The 18,345-nt window shown below is 39.5% G+C and overlaps 1 protein-coding gene across 1 annotated transcript; it reads left to right on the forward strand.

Annotated features, from left to right (window-relative positions):
* The first annotated feature begins 669 nt into the window (after positions 1–669).
* Positions 670–2,387, forward strand: LOC125021057 (lamin-A-like). Its single transcript, XM_047606863.1, has 4 exons — positions 670–1,255; positions 1,725–1,823; positions 1,954–2,061; positions 2,186–2,387. The coding sequence occupies exons 1-4, from the start codon at positions 1,172–1,174 to the stop codon at positions 2,291–2,293; spliced, it is 399 nt and encodes a 132-aa protein (XP_047462819.1). The 5' UTR covers positions 670–1,171; the 3' UTR covers positions 2,294–2,387.
* Positions 2,388–18,345: the final 15,958 nt, after the last annotated feature.

Here is an 18,345-nt window from a genome sequence, read left to right on the forward strand (position 1 = left end):
AAAACAAGCTCATAGACATGGAGAGAGAAGTAGTTTATTCCAGAAACAAATTTTTATATGAATTCATCTTTCAGGTTAAAAGTCATATGTGTTGTTTAGTCTGACATGAAGAAATAGAATCAGTGATGATAAAATCTTTTTGTTTGACTTTAATAAATTCTTCCAGTTGGAGAAAAACAAAGCTGCTGCTTCCAAGTCTTCCTGGCCTTTCAGGGTAAGTGATCACATTATAAGAACTATGATACAATCTGTTTGTCCATCATTTATAATCTTTACTGATCTCTCTTCATTCTTCTCAGTCGTCTAGATTCAAGAAGAAGAAGGAGGAGGTTAGTAGTTTCTATCAGATTCCAGTTTGTTCTCATTTCAATGTGTTTCTGTTTCATTTAATATTCAGATCATTGTCTTGTTCTAAGGAGGTTGATGTTGGTGGTCAACATCTTCTCTCTGCTTGTTAGATTCGTGAGATAGTTCCTCATGTTCCTTTGTGTTCCTGAGTTCTTGTTTTGATTTTAGTTTGTGGATCTCATCTATGTTTGTATTTGTGTTTTTTTTTTATAACCTACTTTTTGTTCCAGCTTCAGTTAGTTTTCAGTAAAGTTTCTTTTGTTTCCTCCTCTGGTGTCTTTATTTGGGTCCTACCTCCACAACACAACACAACACAACACAACACAACACAACACAACACAACACAACACAACACAACACAACACAACACAACACAACATATAAGAACACATGGATGTGGACTAAGACCAGAAAAACAGATTTTAAACATCTTTTACTGATTTATCAACTCTTTTCTTCTGAGCTATGAAGCATTTTCATCTGTTTCTATTAAAGGTCTTTCAGAGTGTTTCTTTACACATCCTGACGTTTGTCTGTCAGCACTTCTTTTACGAGTCAAAATTAATGAAGGAGATCCATATTTAATCTCATCTTCTCTTTCTGTCTTTTCTCCTCATGTTGATGATCAAAATAAGACCAAAGAAGAGAAGAAGAACGATGAGGTGAAGAATAATCTCATGGATGAAGGGAGAGAAACTCAAACTGCAGCACTTTTTAATACAATGTTAATTACAAATAAAATATGAACCAAAAACTATTTAGTTCATAACAATGAGTGTAATACATTAAATCTCTCTTAATCTCTTCTTTCTTTTTCCAGTTAATGAAGCAGATCAACCAAGAAGAGGAACAACAACAAGAGAAAAGTCAAAATGTCAAAGAGCAGCTGGAAACCAACAACACAGAGGTTCCTCATTTCTTACAATTCTGACTTTAAGCCCTAAATCATAAATTATTAGAGATTTAATGAACAACTTTCAGTTGGAGAGTAGTTTCCAACTTAAATCAGAACAAAAACTAAACTAAATGTTTCTCTTCATGTTTCTCCAGAGAGAGAAATCCAGTACAGAGGTTCTTCTTTTAACTATGAATCATCTGCTGTAACTTTTTATTCAACTTTAACAAACATCCTTCCTGAAAACAGCCAAACCTCCCACTAGAAATATGATGTTAACTAAGAGCAGAAAGACTTGTCATTGTCTGTCTGTCTTTGATTGGTTTCTAAAGCTCCTCATGTTCTAGGTCCTACCTCCTCATCACATTTATGTTTAAAGATGAAAAGTTCTCTGAATGATTGAGAGACAGAACATGAAGCTGACAGATGTGAAAGGACTAATCTGTGGATGTCGTCTCCTCCCAAACCTGAACAAACACAGAACAACAGCAGCTCAGACAGTCAGGAGACGTCAGGAGACATCGATGTGGTGGTTAATGACAACTACAAGTTTATCTGTCTAAGAAACGAGTCTGATCAGGTGATGTTGATTTAAGAATCATTTCTTTTCATAGAAACTATTGATTCAACAGGTTTAATAGACACCAACATTCATTTGTTCCTGTCTCTGTGTCTCATTCTTCTTCTTGTGTTTCATTTCCGTCCTGCAGGACAAACCACTGGGAGGACGTCAGTTAAAAGTCCAGATCAACAATAGTGAACCCATCACATACACATTTGATCTATCAGTGGACGTCAAGGCTGGAGAGTCTGTTACTGTGAGTCTTTGTAGATGTTTCATTGATGTTGTTATATTTTCCATTTTCTTACTTTTCCTTCAGTTTTTCTAATTATTATTTTCTGACTGTGACTCTGTGACCTTTGGATTTACTACATTTACAGTTATACGGTCCAGACTATGACGAGAGTTTTGCTGGCCCTGGTGACCTGGTGTGGGAGGAGCTGAAGTCCTGGATGCCTGGAGACAGAGTCCAGGCCTCTCTGCAGTGAAATAGTTCCCAGTTGAACTCCTTCAATAAAGTTCAGTAATCCAGCAAACAGCAACATTATAGATGAGAAACAGCACGACTCAGATCTTCCTGCATAAACCACACACCGCAGAGAAAGTCTCTGGAAACACTTGGCTCCATTTTGTTGGATTAGTCAAGTTTGATGTGAACGTTGGTTTGTTTAAAGACTTTTACAGGATGACGTCAGTGTTTTATGTTGTTAAAATCTGACAGAATTAATATTTTTATGTTTTAATTCTGCTTTTTTACACATTGTAAATGTTTATATAATAAAGACATATGATCATTTAGGAACCAGATACTGATACAGTTTTTTCACAATTACCTTGAGAAGCTTAAATGTGATTACGATTTGATAAATAAAGATATATTCTTCCATTTATTGACTGGTGTGTATGATAAAGAGTGCACTTTTTTTGCAACTGGCAGAATTTCCTTTATTTAATTATTAAAATTGTATATTTGATTATTCAAGAACATGCGCTAATATTACATATCAGTGAGGAGCACCACTCGGATTAAGTTAATTTAAAGGTCAAGATCAAAAGTTCAGAAGTGTTTCCATCAATGTGATGAGACTCGGGTTTTAGTTCAGTTCCTGGTTTAGTGTCTGTAAATCAGGGATTTGTCTCCACAACATATGTTTGTGTTAAAGTGTGTGATGACAACAGACAAATGAGCTCTGATCTGAGGAGGTCATAAAAAGAGTTGTTGTCTGTGAAGGTCCTCAGTCATCCAGGTCATTGTAATCCAAAAGGCGTTGAATAAAGACAACTGGAACTGTAGAATTTCTTGAAGACGTTTCACTGCTCATGTGAGTAGCTTCTTCAGTTCTGAGAGACTAGTGGGAAATTGAGATTTAAATAAGTACCAGCCCTTATGGCAATACTGACCCCAGTTTCTGGCCAAGCAAGTTCCTGGTGGGTGTACCCAAAGAGGTTTCTCCTATTTAAATCTCAATTTCCCACTAGTCTATCGGAACTGAAGAAGCTACTTGGATGAGTGGCGAAGCATCTTCAAGAAATTCTTTTTGGATAAAAAAAGAGTTGTTGTTGCTCATCAGGCTGGAAAAGGTTCCACAACCATCTCTAAAGAGTCTGGAAGCCACAAATAATCCACAGAGAGTCAGACAGATTGAAGACGACTGTTCCCCTCCACAGGAGTGGTCCACCAACAAACATCACTCCATCATAGTGGAAGAGGAACCAGAGGAACCCAGGGGAACTTCTAAGCAGCTAAAGGCCTCTCTCACATTGGCTGATGTTAATGTTGACGAATCCACTCAACAACCAAAGACACTGCTCTCTGTCCACAAAGAACATGTGGGACAATGCTTAGTGGACAGATGAGACCAGAGTAGAATAGTTTAAATGTTTGGGCATCGTCATGCTCCAGCATCAGAACCTCATCTCTACATGAGACATGGGGGCGCTAATGTCCTGGTTTGGGATTGTTCTGCTGAATGTGGTCATCACTGATGGACCGATGAACTCTGAACTCTACCAGTGAACTCCAAAAGAAAATGCCAGGACATGAGTCCACGAGCTGAATGAGAAGAGAAACTGGGTCATGGAGGAAGACAATGAGCCCAAGAATACCAGTGAAGAACAAGATAAATGATCAGGAACAAGTCAAAGTTCTGACCTTAATCCAACAGAAATGTTGTAGCATCAGTTGATGAGAGGATAAATTAAATTAAATTATAATTAAATAAACAAATTGTCCTTTGTCTTTCACGACTTGGGTCAAAATGCACTGAGGTTGAGGTAGAATTATTTTCAGAACATTCTGAAGTTCACTTACACTTTTAAACACTACTGTATATTCTGATTAATAATCATTCTAACAAGTACCAAAGCAGGAAACATATTTAAACTTCATCTCTGCTGTTAATGTGAATGTTTAAAACTCCCGAAAGCAGGATTCATACATGCAGCTTAAAACTACTCATGAAATGTTGAAACTTGAAGTCTGTCTCTGTCTGACTTGCTCTGTTTCAGTATTTTTATTTCATCTTTCTATTTCTTTGTTGTCTCCAGCCAATGAGTGTGAGCACTCATCTAACCTATGTCTGACTCACCTGACTCCCTTGATGTGTTTCAGGTATGTGAATCATTTGCCTCCATTTCCTCCTTCTTACTTCTTTAAGTTGTTTTCCATCTGTCTATTTGTGACTTCGCCGATCGTCCTCTTGTGGGTCCTCTCCTCCAGACGTCCCTCAACCTTCCTCCTCTGATGGAGTCAGAACCAGCTTCCTGATCGGTATGTAACAGAGACAGAGACACAGCAGAGAGATGAGGGATTTCATAGAAGTGAAAGTATGAAACAAAAAGTTTGGAATAGTTGAACTAACGATCTGTAGAATGGTTGTTTGGTTTCGTTTAGTTGAGCCAGCTAGGTAGCTGATACTAAAAACTGACGTATTCTTTGTTAAATCCTCCAGTGATCGTACGGTACTGTCAATTGATGAGGGGTTTTATTCAAACATTTGATCTTACATTTTTATTCTGCCATTTAGAAACTGAGAGAATAAAGTGTTGTTTGGACCTCTCTACTTCCCTGTACAACCCTAGGTGACTTTTACTTGTGATACCTCACCATTTCTGTTTCATGATGGACATGTTCATTCCACTGGTAAACCTTAAAATACATCTGGAGTAACTGGCTCTTTTAATATTTGTTGTATGCCAGGGTTACAGTTAGTTTTAGGGTTAGATCAACTGATCTGAGTGTAGAAATTCTGAAATCCTTCATTATAAATAATATTGAGTGGGGGACACTCTTGCATACTCTTAAACCAGAGCCCCCCCAACAGGTTTTCTAACAGACAAAGGCTCTAATTGCAACAGGAAAGGAAACCCAATCAATGATATAATTGAAAAATTAATTGTCTGATAATTACTGTATTTACATATTCTGTTTCATTTCAGGACTCTCTGATCCCTGAGATGGAGGGTCTGTTCCATCACTTCCTGATTCGATCCATCGCTGGTTTGGTTTTTTGTCTCCTCCTGCTTCACTACTCTAGAGGTAACATATGAACAATTTAAATAATCTGTCACTCACTTGTACTTATCTGTGAGTTCTAAATGTAAGTGAAGTTTCCAGCATGTGCTGTGAGCTCCTTGTAACTAAATGTTTGTGGTAACTGATCATAATAATTTCTTTGAAAGATTAACCCTTAAAAGCCTGAACGGATTGCTACTGATACATTAAAGCCGGGTTTTTGAATTGACGTAACTCACAGTCGTTTGTGCTGCTGACAAAACACAAAGTGTGGCTGAACACTGGGAAGTTGTGCTTTTGGCTGGAGGATCTTTGTGACATCTCAAGGGTATAACTAACTTTGTTTTTACTAACAAGTTCCTCCAAACAACTCTCTCTTCCGGTATCTCCCCGGTCTTGCATCATCATTACTATAATGGCAACTTCTCAGTGTTCAGCCTCACTTTGAATTTTGACCACTGGTGAGTTACGGTAATTCAGATATCTCAAGTTTTTTTATGTGCTTAAAGGTCTTAAAGGGTTAAGGAACTATTCTGATTCTGATTATCCTCCATAAACTTAACGCCATTAATTCTCGTGCAGAACTCAACTGCAGGACCTCTGTTTTTCTTTCCAGGTCAGTCTGAGTCAGTGGATTCACTTCAACCAATTATAGCAAGAGTTGGTGATGACGTTGTTCTACCGTGTCAAATCAAACCTTCAGTGGATGTTTCTGAATCAACGTTGGAGTGGATGAGGTCAAACCTCTTTGTCCTGGTGTGGCGTACTGGTGCAGACTTTAAAAGGCAAAAAGATCCGTCCTACAGAGGAAGAACATCTCTGTTCCCTGATGAACTGAAACATGGAAACATTTCACTGAAATTCTTCGACGTGAAGCTGTCTGATAAAGGAACGAACAGATGTTACGCTGTAGAGAAGAATAGAGAGATGTTTGTTGAGCTTGTTGTTGGTGAGTAGATGTATAAAGTATAATCCTCTGACATCAACTCTGAAATTAACTTGACTTTTACTTCCACTGACTCTGGTTTGAAACATTTTGTTTGTTCAGTGTCAGCTCCTGTCTCCTCACCCGTCATCAGTTTATCAGGGATGGACAGAGACAGAGGAGGAGTGGTGTTACAGTGTGAATCCAGAGGCTGTCATACCGAGAAAATAAAGCTGATCATGTTTTGCTTTGTGTTTTATTTTTCTGTCATTTACATTTGTTTTTTGTTAATCATTTACGTTTGTGTATTAATTGGGTGGCCCTTCCTGTTAGCTCCTGCCGTTGTGATGTTCTTCAACCTGATTGTTTTCACCTGTGCCTAATTTTACCCAGTGTGTATGTATATTGTCTGTGTCTCCCTTAGTCTTTGCCAGTTAGTTGTGTCTTATGCCAGTGGAACCAGCGCTCTCTCATTTTGGTTCTTTGAGCAGGAAGTCTGTTATTAAGAGTGTTTGTCCCCTTTACACATTTAAATACATGGACTCTAATTGATAATCTTTGTAGTAATTTAATTCATCATCTTTGCTGCTGATGTGAATGTATAAAACTATCCTGACAGCAGGGTTCACATATAAATCATCTAAACTCGCTGTAGAGGGAGCAAAGTGAAAGTATGAGACTCGTTCTGTTAACAGCTGACTTACTGGGTGTGGTTGTTTGTTTTTAGACCTCAGCCAAAACCTCACCAGCGTCTGACACGGAGAACTCACCCAACCTGTCTTAGGCAGGTGAATCATGTTGCATCTATTGCTTTTCTCATTCAGTTGTTTCATTTGCACCTGTCTGTTTGTGCCTCTGTTGATGTGGGTCCTCTCCTCCAGACGTCCCTCAATTTTCCTCCTCTGATGTCAGAACCAGCTTCCTGATCAGTCTGTAACAGAGACAGAGACACAGCAGAGAGATGAGGGATTTTATAAAAGTGAAAGTATAAAACAATGTTTGGATCAGTCGAGGCAACAATCTGTAGACAGACTGTTGTTAAAGCAGTAATGATCAAGTTTAGTTCTTTGATAAAGCCTCCATATGGCAGCAGTGTTGGTTGAACCTCTTTATTTCCCCGTACAATCCCACTTTTTCTCTTTTGAAGTGACTTTTACTAGTGATACCTCACAATTTGTGTTTCATGATGGACATGTTTAGTCCACCTCTCCACTGGTAAACGTTAAAATACATCTGGAGTAGCTGGCTCTTTTAATGTTTATTGTGGGTTAGAATTAGGGTTTGGGGTTAGGGTTAGAGTCTCAACTACAGATCCTTAGTGTAAAAATCCTGAAATCCTTTATGGTTTAGGAAAAATAATATTTGGACTTGGGTGACATTCCCAGGGTAGCACTGGCAGATTTATTTTTAACTCCATCCTTCTAAACCATAGCTCACCAAACAGGTTTTATCACTGACGATGGCTCGATAACAACCACCTTGACTCTGCAGAGCCCCATGCACGGGTCTAATTTGTGAACTTCAGCTCCATGTTCATCACCATCGTCCCAGAGCTTCTCCATCACAAAATGTCTCTTTACACTAATGACTGGACCTCTGGGGACTCTTCTGTGAAACTCCTGAAGTGTGCAGATGACACCACCGTCACTGGACTCATCCAGGATGGGGACGAGTCTGCATACAGAGGGGAAGTGGATCAGCTGGTCGTCTGGTGCAGTCAGAACCACCCGCTCAAGACTGTGGAGATGACTGTGGACTTTTGGAAGAGTCCCCCATCACTGTCCCTAACGTGGACTCATTTAGGTTCCTAGGGTCCTAGGGTAAAGAAGGACCAGCATGGGTTGAACTTCCTGCGTCAGCTCAGGAAGTACAACCAAGAGCCGCTGATCATCTTCTACACAGCAATAATCCAGTCTGTCCTGACCATGTCCATCACGGTCTGGTTTGGATCAGTCACCAGACAGGACAGGGACAGACTGCAGAGGACAATCAGGTCTGCAAAGAGGATTATTGCCACTGACTTTCTCTCCGTCCAGGACCTGTACCGATCCATGGTCAGAACATTGTACGCCAAAACCACCCGCCACAAAAACAGTCTGATTTTGACTCTGATTCTAATCCTGAAAGGAAAGTCAAGAGCACACATTGGTCGCAAATCAAAAACCTTGAATTAATCTCCCTTTAATTACCATATTCACATATTCTGTTCTGTTTTATTTTCAGGACACTTGGATCCCTAAGATGGATGATCTGTTCCATCACTTCCTGCTTCGATCCATCACTGGCTTGGTTTTCTGTCTCCTCCTGAATCACTACTGTAGAGGTAACGTGAACAATGCAATCTTTAAAGTGACATTCACAGTGTTGCTTGAATTTTATACATTCCTGCACAGAAAGATTGATTTCAAACTATTATTTTACTTGAAATCATAACAAATGCTTGCAAAACCAGTAAATATGTACAATATGAGGTGTGAAGTAAGTAATGTGTGTAGGTGTGTGTGTGTGGGACAAAACAAAGTAACCAAACCAAACAGAAACGGACAGGATCTTGGAGATCAACATGGCCAAATGGCCTTGTGAAGCAGTAATGAAACCAATCTAATCCAATGTTGGTGGAACTGATGCTTCAGGTCCTTCCATGACATTTATATTGGATTAAGGACACTAGGAACATAGGAACCCTATCTGGGCCATGTAAAACTGCATCTTAACTGTGTTTTGGTTATTATTTGCACAATGGACAACGCATCTGACTGATCAAAAGAATATACGTTCAACCTTTTTCATCCCAGGTCAGTCGGAGTCACTGGATTCACATCAACCAATTGTAGCAAGAGTTGGTGATGACGTTGTTCTACCGTGTCAAATCAAACCTTTGGTGGACGTTTCTGCAGCAACGTTGGAGTGGAAGAGGTCGAACCACTTTGTCCTGGTGTAGCCAAATGGTGCAGACTTTAAAAGACTAAAAGATCCATCATACAGAGGAAGAACATCTCTGTTCCCTAATGAACTGAAACATGGAAACATTTCACTGAAACGCTCTGACGTGAAGCTGTCTGATAAAGGAACGTACAGATGTTACGTTGTAGACATGAATAGAGAGATGTTTGTTAAGCTTGTTGTTGGTGAGTAGACATAAAGTATAGTCCTCTGTTGTCAACTCTGACCTGAACTTGACTTTTACTTCCACTGACTCTGGTTTGAAACATTTTGTTTCTCAGTTCCAGATACAGCGGCCTCACCCGTCATCAGTTTATCAGGGATGGACAGAGACAGAGGAGGAGTGGTGTTACAGTGTGAATCCAGAGGCTGGTATCCAGAGCCTGAGGTGTTGTGGCTGGATGCTGAGGGAAACCTGCTCTCTGCTGGACCTCCACAGACAGTCAGAGGTCCTGATGACCTCTATACTGTCAGCAGCAGAGTGACTGTGGACAAGAGACACAACAACAGCTTCACCTGTAGAGTCCAACAGAACAACATCCACCAGACCAGAGAGGCTCACATACATGTTCCAGGTAGAACACGCTTAGAGAACGGACCATGACATGATTTTAGTTTGACACAGTTTGTGTGTGATTGTGTAGAAATGTCATGTAACTCTATGTGTTTTCATTTCAGATGATTTCTTCTTGTCCTCGTCCAGTTCTGCTGTTCCCATCATCACTGGTTTGGCTGTTAGCTTAGCTGTTAGCATCATGGTTATTTTTTCAGGTGTCTTCTTTGTGTGGAGACAAAATAGAACCAGTAAGTTACAGATAAGTCACCACATTAATGATGTAAAACACCAGCAAACGTCTTTTCTAGTTGAATCCAGCTGCTTTGATTTTACACAGAAACCAAGAAAAGATCCAGAGATGAAGCTGAAAGAGGAGAAAAGCTCCTGACAGAGGAAACAGAGAAGAAGAAGCTTTTAGGAAAAACTAAAGATGTAAGAGACAAGAAGTAAAAGATTGAAGGTTCAGATTGATCAGTTTGAAGAAAGTTTGATCAGTAAACCTGCTGACTGATCATCATCCATCTGTCTGTCTGATAGCTGACAGAGAAATATGAGAAGATTGAAGAAGAGCTGCAGAAAACCAAAGAAGAACTGAAGAACAAGACTGAATAGATGGAGAAACATGTAGAGACACACACATAAACACTATCATTGTGTTATTGAGGACTGACCTCTGATCAACACAACTGTGACTTTGCTCCATCTACTGGTGAAATGATACAACTGCAGGTTTTCTCCTCCTCTCAGGTCAATGAACTAAAGGAGGAGAAGAAGAAGCTGCAGGAGGAGATGGAGACCAGAAACAAAGAGCTGGAGACTAGAAACAAAGAGCTGGAGACCAGAAACAAAGAGATGGAGGAGATAAAAGATGAGGTGAAAAACAAGCTCATAGACATGGAGAGAGAAGTAGTTTATTCCAGAAACAAATTTTTATATTAATTCATCCTTCAGGTTAAAAGTCATATGTGTTGTTTAGTCTGACATGAAGAAACAGAATCAGTGATGATAAAATCTTTGTATTTGACTTTAATAAATTCTTCCAGTTGGAGAAAAACAAAGCTGCTGCTTCCAAGTCATTCACATCACGCCTGGTAAGTGATCACATTATAAGAACTATGATACAATCTGTATGTCCATCATTTATAATCTTTACTGATCTCTCTTCATTCTTCTCAGTCGTCTAGTTCCAACAAACAGAAGGAGGAGGTTAGTAGTTTCTATCAGATTACTGTTTTTTCTCATTTCAATGTGTTTGTGTTTCATTTAATATTCAGATAATTGTCTTGTTCTAAGGAGGTTGATGTTGGTGGTCAACATCTTCTCTCTGCTTGTTAGATTTGTGAGATACTTCCTCATGTTCCTTTGTGTTCCTGAGTTCTTGTTTTGATTTTAGTTTGTGGATCTCATCTATGTTTGTATTTGTGTTTTTTTTTTATAACCTACTTTTTGTTCCAGCTTCAGTTAGTTTTCAGTAAAGTTTCTTTTGTTTCCTCCTCTGGTGTCTTTATTTGGGTCCTACCTTCACAACACAACACAACACAACACAACACAACACAACACAACACAACACAACACAACACAACACAACACAACATAGAAGAACACATGGATGTGGACTAAGACCAGAAAGACAGATTTTAAACATCTTTTATTGATTTATAAACTCTTTTCTTCTATGAAACAGTTTCATCTGTTTCATTCTGTTTCTTTACTCTAAATGATTTTAGTTCATCAAACTGAGGTTTATCTGTCAGCACATGTTTTATGAATCCTAAGTAGAAACTACTGAGTAAATATTCATGAAGGAGGTCCATATTTAATCTCATCTTCTCTCTTCTCTCTCCTCATGTGAACGATAATGACAAACTTGTGGATGTAGAGAGAGAGAAGTACAAACAGAAACAACTTGCAGCATTTTTTAATTCAATGTTTGTTACAAATACCATAAGAAAAAAACTATTTAGTTCATATCAATGAGTGCAATCAGTGAAATCTCTCTTCATCTTTTGTTTCTTTTTCCAGTTAACGATACAGATCAACCAAGGAATCATAAATTATTAGAGATTTAATGAACAACTTTCAGTGAGAGAGTAGTTTCCAACTTAAATCAGAACAGCAACTAAACTAAATGTTTGTCTTCATGTTTCTCCAGAGAGAGAAATCCAGTACAGAGGTTCTTCTTTTTACTAAGAATCATCTGCTGTAACTTTTTATTCAACTTTAACAAACATCCTTCCTGAAAACAGCCAAACCTCCCACTAGAAACATGATGTTAACTAAGAGCAGAAAGACTTGTCATTGTCTGTCTGTCTTTGATTGGTTTCTAAAGCTCCTCATGTTCTAGGTCCTACCTCCTCATCACATTTATGTTTAATGATGAAAAGTTCTCTGAATGATTGAGAGATAGAACATGAAGCTGACTGATGTGAAAGGACTAATCTGTGGATGTCGTCTCCTCCCAAACCTGAACAAACACAGAACAGCAGCAGCTCAGACAGTCAGGAGACGTTAAGAGGCATCGATGTGTTCGTTGATAAAAATAATTACTATATCTGTCTCAGAAACATGTCTGATCAGGTGATGTTGCTTTGTTTCTTTTCATGGAAAATATTGATTCAACAGATTTAATAGACACCAACATTCATTTGTTCCTGTCTCTGTGTCTCATTCTTCTTCTTGTGTTTCATTTCCGTCCTGCAGGACAAACCTCTGGGAGGACGTCAGTTAAAAGTCCAGATCAACAATAGTGAACCCATCACATACACATTTGATCCATCAATGAAACTCAAGGGTGGAGACAAAGTTAGTGTGAGTCTTTGTAGATGTTTCATTGATGTTGTTATATTTATCATTTTCATACTTTTCCTTCAGTTTTTCTAATTATTATTTTCTGACTGTGACTCTGTGACCTTTGGATTTACTACATTTACAGTTATGCCGTCCAGGCTATAAGCCTCGTTTTACTTTATGTGCTGTCCTGGTGTGGATGGACCTGAAGTCCTGGAGGCGTGGAGCCAGAGTCCAGGTCTCTCTGCAGTGAAATAGTTCCCAGTTGAACTCCTTCAATAAAGTTCAGTAATCCAGCAAACAGCAACATTATAGATGAGAAACAGCATGACTCAGATCTTCCTGCAGAAACTACACACTGCAGAGAAAGTCTCTGGAAACACTTGGCTCCATTTTATTGGATTAGTCAAGTTTGATGTGAGCGTTGGTTTGTTTAAAGACTTTTACAGGATGACGTCAGTGTTTTATATTGTTAAAATCTGACAGATTGATTGTAAATGTTAACATAATAATGAGATTTATGATCATTTATGAACCAGATGCTGATGACATTTACTCTGAGAAGCTTAAATGTGATTACAATTTAAAAGATAAAGACATACTTTTGTTTTTATTGACGGGTATGTGTGATAAAGAGTTCTACTTAAAACCTTTTGCAACCTTCAGAATTTTCTCTATATAATTATTATGACTGTGTGTTTGTTTATTCAAGAACATGAGCCAATATTACATATCAGTGAGGAGCTCTAATTGTCTGAACTCTAAAAACAAACATCCACAACCAGAAAATCAGCCATCAACCAAGAGTCTCATACTTTAAGTTTTCAAATTCAAATCAAACTCTGTTTATGTAGCACCTTTCATACAAATAAAAATCCCTTCCCACCGAGCCAGGGCCATCCCCACAGGATCAGAAACAGGAAACACTAGAGCTTTAAACTGTGAATATTGAAATTCAGTTTGTTTGTGGACATTTTTTCTCACTGACACAAATGATATTAAAAATAAATTCAAGCTGCAAGCAGAGATGAACAGGCCTCACACCCTCCTGACTCAGCTGGACTCTGAACAAAATTGAAGCAGATTCTACAAAGTCTGTAGGAAAAATTTGCTAAAATACGACACCTGAAAATGGACAAAATGACCGACTTCCTGTGGAGTTTAGAGCATGGACCCAGGAGAAATATTTGTACCTCTTGGATGATAGATGATGGATAGTTTAAGGATGTTTCAGACATGTCAAGGTGATTTTTAGACATTTTTCATGGGTCTGCAAAAGTCCAATGTTGGAAAATTCCTAAAAACAGTTTATGAAGATGTCTAACTCCATATTGGTTTCACTGTTACTGAAATGTGACAAGTAAAACATTTGTAGAGCATATTAAAGTATGCCTTTTTTAAACAAAGTAAAATGATTGACTTCCTGTTAGTTTTAGGGTGTCTTAGCAGGACATACCTGTATAATACGTTGTCATGTTGAACCATGTCTGAGTGACTGAAACATGGAGGAAAATGTAGCATTTCAGACCTGTTGCTGTTCCCCATGTGTCTAAATGAACAACACACTTCTATAGCTAATGTAACATTAGCATCATGTTTAGCCATGTTTACATCCAGTGACAGTACGATCTGGTCTGGTAGACAAGATCAAGTTGAGCATATGTGTTCCTCGTCCATTGCTCATATTTTGGGGATGTTTATTTCATTTTAGCAAATTCTCAGAAATAAAGTCACAATTGCCAAAGTAAGATTGTTTTTTGGTTTTTGTTCTTGGAGTTTTTGGAGAAATGAACATTGATTCGATTGGTTCCTCTTTATCAAGGTTTGGTCTCTCACCATGAATTGAAAATTGTCATATATTGTTATGGAAATTGTTCCTTAATAAAGATTGTGAATTCACCAAAATTTGTCTGTGAGAAGTTCCTTCAGTGTGCAGTGGAGTGGATATGTATAAATATTCAGTGAGATTTACCATGAGATTGATGATGTTAACACAAAGGAAACATACAAATTCAGCAGTTGAAGTGCTTCACAATAATTTGAGCAAATTGTATTCCCAGTTTGATGTCACAAATGTCATCCAACACATCAAAGTCATATAATGCGTTCGTTAGAAGTTGCAATAAAGATGATAACTGAAGTATAACCAACTAAAACTGACTAAAAACCAACAGGAAGTCAGCCATTTTACTTTGTTTGAAAAAAACGCAGTTTAATATACTCACCACAGTTCAGGAACAGTCCAACCAACATGTAGTTAGACATCTTTAAAAAACATTTTCCAACATTGTCCTTTAATGAACTCCTCCTAGAGTAAGAAACTAATGTACATCACATTTTAGCAACGCACTGTAGAGATGGTTAAAAAATGTATTAAAACTTGAGTCTCTGTCACAGGGTCTGGACGTTACATCACCTCAAAGTTCCCCAAAAAACAGGACGTTGACATAATTCACATACACATGTTGCTGAACTGTTACATGTTTGACAAGAGTCAAAGTCCAGAGTATAGAATGTATTTGTGTGGTCACATTCAGGGATGGTTTTACCTTTCTTGGGCAGCACAGAGACTAGGTGGTTAGCACCGATGCCTCCCAGTGAGTAGGTGAGGGTCCAGCTCAGGCCTTTCTGGGTGGAGTTTGCATGTTCTCCCTGTGTCTGCGTGGGTTTTCTCCGGGTACTCCTCCCACCTCCCACCTCCAAAGACATGCTCGCTAGGCTGATTAGTGACTCTAAAGTGACCCTAGGTGTGCGTGTGAATGGTTGTTTATCTCTGTGTCAGTTAGCTGGCGACCTGTCCAGGGTGTACCCCACCTCTCGCCCAGCTCCAGCAACCCCTACAACCCCAATGATCCACAAATGTGATCACATGAAGCCATAAGAACATTTGATATGCAGTTGGAGATATCAATCTTTTTTGTCTGTGTTGTGCTGAATTTGAGTGTTTTGTTGTTCAAAACTCATGAAGCTTTACTCACAAATGTATTTGGGTTTCATGTTTATGTTTTATGGGTCTTGTGCAGGGCCATGGAGAAATTTATGGCCCTGTCTGAAAACTATCTGTATGAAATCATCCAAGACGTACAAATATTTCTCTTGGGTCAATGCTCTAAACACCATAGTAAGTCTGTCATTTTGTACATTTTCTGGTATTGTATTTTAATGAACTAGTCCTACAGACTTTGCAGAATCTGTTTCACTATTGTTAGAGTTAGAGTTAGAGTGAGTCTCAACTCAACATGGACGAGGGTCAAACTCAGTCAGGAGGGTGTGAGGGCCCATTAATTTATTTTTTATCTTTTGAGTCAGTGAGAAAATATGTCCTCACAGAAACTGTATTTCAATATTCACTGTTTAAATTCAACCATTGATTGTTTGGTTCTTTGAGCAGTGTGGGAACAGTAAAATGTATGCGTGCTTATGAGTGCCTTAATAATCAGGTTTAATTACCAGAAGTGATTCAATATGCAAAATATGGGACATAATCAATGGAACAGAATACACTGAACATGTACTGTGTGCAGAAGTGGAAAACACTGGAAGGCCGAATGATATGATTGTATTGAGAACAACTTGTACTTAAAGGTCACAATGTATTTTCTGAAGATGTCTCGCGGGGGGAGCAGGACACGCCGGACCACAATCTAACAGAGAAAGTGTGTCAAAGAGGAGAAGGAGATGAGCCAATCAGGTGTTTACTGTAGTAATAGAAAAGAACTGCTCCCGCGAAGGCAACTCAGATCCAGACTCATATCTTTGTATGTACTGTGGTCTCCACACTCTGCAGACTGTGAATAAATACTCGTACTCGACGTCATTCTCTCGTCTCCTTATTCCTCACATCAACGGACCCGGAGAGGAGAGGAAAGCAGGGCTAAAATTCCTCCTCAACAGCAGGAAGTCTGTTATTAAGAGTGTTTGTCCCCTTTTCACATTTAAACACATTGACTCTATTGATAGTCATTCTAATAATGTAATTCATCATCTTTGCTGATGATGTGAATGTATTAAACTGTCCTGACAGCAGGGTTCACAAATGCAGCATCTAAACTCACAATGAAGGAACAAAAGTGAAAGTATGAGACTCTGTCTGTTGACAGCTGTGTTGCTGTGGGCGTGTTTGTTTTAGAGTCCAGCCAATCAGAATTTGACATTGAATGATAGAAGGTATGTGAATGTTTTGCCTCCATTTGTTCGTGCTTACCTCTATAAGTTGTTTTCCGTCTGTCTATTTGTGACTTTGCCGATCGTCCTCTTGTGGGTCCTCTCCTCCAGACGTCCCTCAACCTTACTCCTCTGATGTCAGAACCAGCTTCCTGATCGGTATGTACCAGAGACAGAAATACAGCAAAAAGATGAGGGATTTTATAGAAGTGAAAGTATAAAACAAAGTTTGGATTAGTGAAGTAACGATCTGTAGAGTGGTTGTCACTAAAGCAGTAATCAGGCCGTCTTCAAGGTGTGTTTATGTTTAAAGTCTAAGTTTAGTTGAGCCAACAAGGTAACTGATACTAATAACTGACATATTCTTTGGTAAAGTCTCCATATTTGGGGGTTTGGGACGGGAATGCTGCTGTCAGTGATTGTACGGTGCTGTCAGTTTATGAGGACTTTTATTCAAACATTTATTCTTTGGAGGTTAGGGTCTTATTTTTTGTGCGAGCCCACTGACCCATTTTTATTTTTATTTCCATTTTAGAAACGGAAATAATATAATGTTGGTAGTCAAGTGAGAGGGTGGTCAGGGTTACGTGTCAGTTTGTTAAGTGTCCTCCTCTCCACCATCACCTCAAAAGTTTCCAGTGTGCAGCCAATGACAGAGCCAGACTTCCTGATCAGTTTCTTCAGTCTGTTGCTGTTCCCCCAGCGGACTACAGCAGAGAAAGGGATGCTGGCCACAACAGCAGGTAGAAGACCTCCAGCATCTTACTGCACACGTTGAAGTATTTCACCTTCCTCAGGAAGCAGAGTCTCTGCAGGCCTTCCTGTACACAGCTGTACTGTTGGTCCCCCAGTTCAGTCTGTTTTCGATGGTCACTCCCAGGTATTCATTCTCCTCCACCACCTCTAGATTCCTACCAAGGATGCTGAGTGGCTGAGGATCTGTTCCCTTCCTCCCGAACTTTGGTCTTGTCCAGAAAATTTCTGTATGTGACATGACTCTGAGTTGTGCTGAAAGTCAGTGGTGTATAAAGTGAACAGGAACAGAGCAAGTACAGTCCTCTGTGGGGCTCCCACACCACTCAGCACGACATCAGTCAGGACACGATCCCTCCCCGTCTGTCCAGGAGACAGTGGATGCACTAACACCCATCGACTGTAGCTTCTCACCCAGCAACAAAGCCTGGATGGTGTTGAAGGTGCTGGAGAAATCAAAGTAAGTGATTCTCACTGAGCCTACACCACCAGGTGTGAGTGAGTTCACTGCAGCTGATAGATGACAGCAGCATCCATGCCCAGACTTGGCTGGTGGGCAAACTGTAGGGGGTCTAAAGACGTTCTCACCTGCAGCCTTAGGTGGGCCAGCACCAACCTATCTAGCACCTTCATTACATCAGATGTAAGGGTCACTGGACGGTAATCACTGAGGCCAGATGGAGATGACTTCTTGGGAATGGGAACAAGGCAGGAGGTCTTCCAGAGATGCGGTACCCTCTCCAGGCTGAGGCTCAGACTGAAGAGGTGTTGGAGAACAGCAGACAGCTTGGTGGGACAGGTCCTTAGTGTCCTAGGGCCAATGCCATCAGGACCTGCAGCCTTTCATTGGTTCAGTTCAGCTGGTTGTAACAGTCAGACAGGGGGAGTGTCCGGGGGG

Source organism: Mugil cephalus, chromosome 1 (genome assembly GCF_022458985.1).
Source record: "Mugil cephalus isolate CIBA_MC_2020 chromosome 1, CIBA_Mcephalus_1.1, whole genome shotgun sequence".
Taxonomy (NCBI): Eukaryota; Metazoa; Chordata; class Actinopteri; order Mugiliformes; family Mugilidae; genus Mugil; species Mugil cephalus.